General features: G+C 36.5%; 1 protein-coding gene across 1 annotated transcript in view; it reads right to left on the bottom strand.

The window, feature by feature from the left end:
* SYNE1 (spectrin repeat containing, nuclear envelope 1) overlaps positions 1 to 1,309 on the bottom strand; it is a 570,706-nt gene that overhangs the window by 137,761 nt on the left and 431,636 nt on the right. Inside the window, exon 104 of the mRNA XM_011996807.1 lies at positions 847 to 948. Coding sequence (XP_011852197.1) covers positions 847 to 948 — 102 coding nt within the window. The remainder of the gene's footprint in view (positions 1 to 846; positions 949 to 1,309) is intronic.

The raw sequence follows: 1,309 nt of genomic DNA, 5'->3' as shown, positions 1-1,309 counted from the left end.
TAAGTAGTCACAACCCTCATTGTGTTATAGCTCAACAAAAGAATCATATTGCAATGTTTGATTTCAGAGGAGCTTGCCAGTTGCTGCAAGACCTAAATAAATAAAAATATATACATTTATGCTGCATATTTATTGCCTTTTTTTTTTTTTTTTTTTTTAGTTAATGAGGCATGCAACAAATAAAGTGTACAGGTAACTAGTTTATAGAATAAAGTCCAAAGTCTCACATTCAACAGGCCCTACAAACTGCCTTAAATTTACATATCCAATCTTGTTTGTCCTCAGTCACATTCATTTATCTTAAATTCAGCTAAAATAGGATTACCTGTGTTTCTCCCTAAGTGCTCAGAATTCTCTAACAATTTGTGCCTTTATTCTTGCTGTCCTCTTTACTGCGATAGCTTTCTTTCCTGTCATTGTGTGTCCAAACTCTCAAGTTCAGTTCAAATTTCCCTCTACAAAGCTTCCCTAATCCTACCCCTGCTGGAGGTCAGAAGGGTCTGAGTATCCACAGTGCTTTGTCAGTACCTGTCCCAGGACAGTTTGACTTTCTGCCCTGTGTCATTGAGGTTCACATCTAATCTCATCATTGGGTGGAAAACTCCGTCAGGTCAGCATCTGCCACGGATACCTTTTCCCAGCTCACATTTCCTAGTTCTGTGCAGATGTAAGTGACAGAGTCAATGTCACCTGGTACGTTATTCAAACCCAGTACTCAAAAACAAAAATACTACAAACAAAAGTGCTACTGTGAGCCATTAATCTTTCATAGAATATTTAAAATTTCACAGTAAGTCATATCTCCTCGATGCATTTTCTCTTCTAGGAAAAGGCAGCTATAAATACCTCTATTTGTTCTGCTACGGGTTGTTCAAATACATTTGCCAGTTTCTGCAGAATGATGTATTTGTTGTCAGCCAGTGATGTAAACAGCACTTTCAGATCATTCTAAGGAGGAAAGCAACAGGAAAACTCAAAATGTGTAACAGGGAATTCGAAACACTTGTAAATATAACACAGATTCTAACAAATAATATCGAGGCATAGAAATTTAATTTCCAGGAGAAACAATACTGTGCTATGGGAAGGTAAAAGGAACTGGTAACAATTTGCTTATGTGCCAAAACTGACTCCTGAAGAATCTGTTACCCAAAGTATTTTCTACTTAATACAAATGAAGCTGAACCATACATGTAAAAAGCAATGCTTGTCACTCTAATCTCATTACATCTGAAATAAATGAGCACATTCAAATATTGCGAAGAAATATTATGTTAATGGCTCTTATCTAGGGAAATAACCTGTAGGC

This window comes from Mandrillus leucophaeus, unplaced genomic scaffold, assembly GCF_000951045.1.
Source record: "Mandrillus leucophaeus isolate KB7577 unplaced genomic scaffold, Mleu.le_1.0 Scaffold524, whole genome shotgun sequence".
Lineage (NCBI taxonomy): Eukaryota > Metazoa > Chordata > Mammalia > Primates > Cercopithecidae > Mandrillus > Mandrillus leucophaeus.
This window is presented reverse-complemented; position numbering and strand designations above follow the sequence as displayed.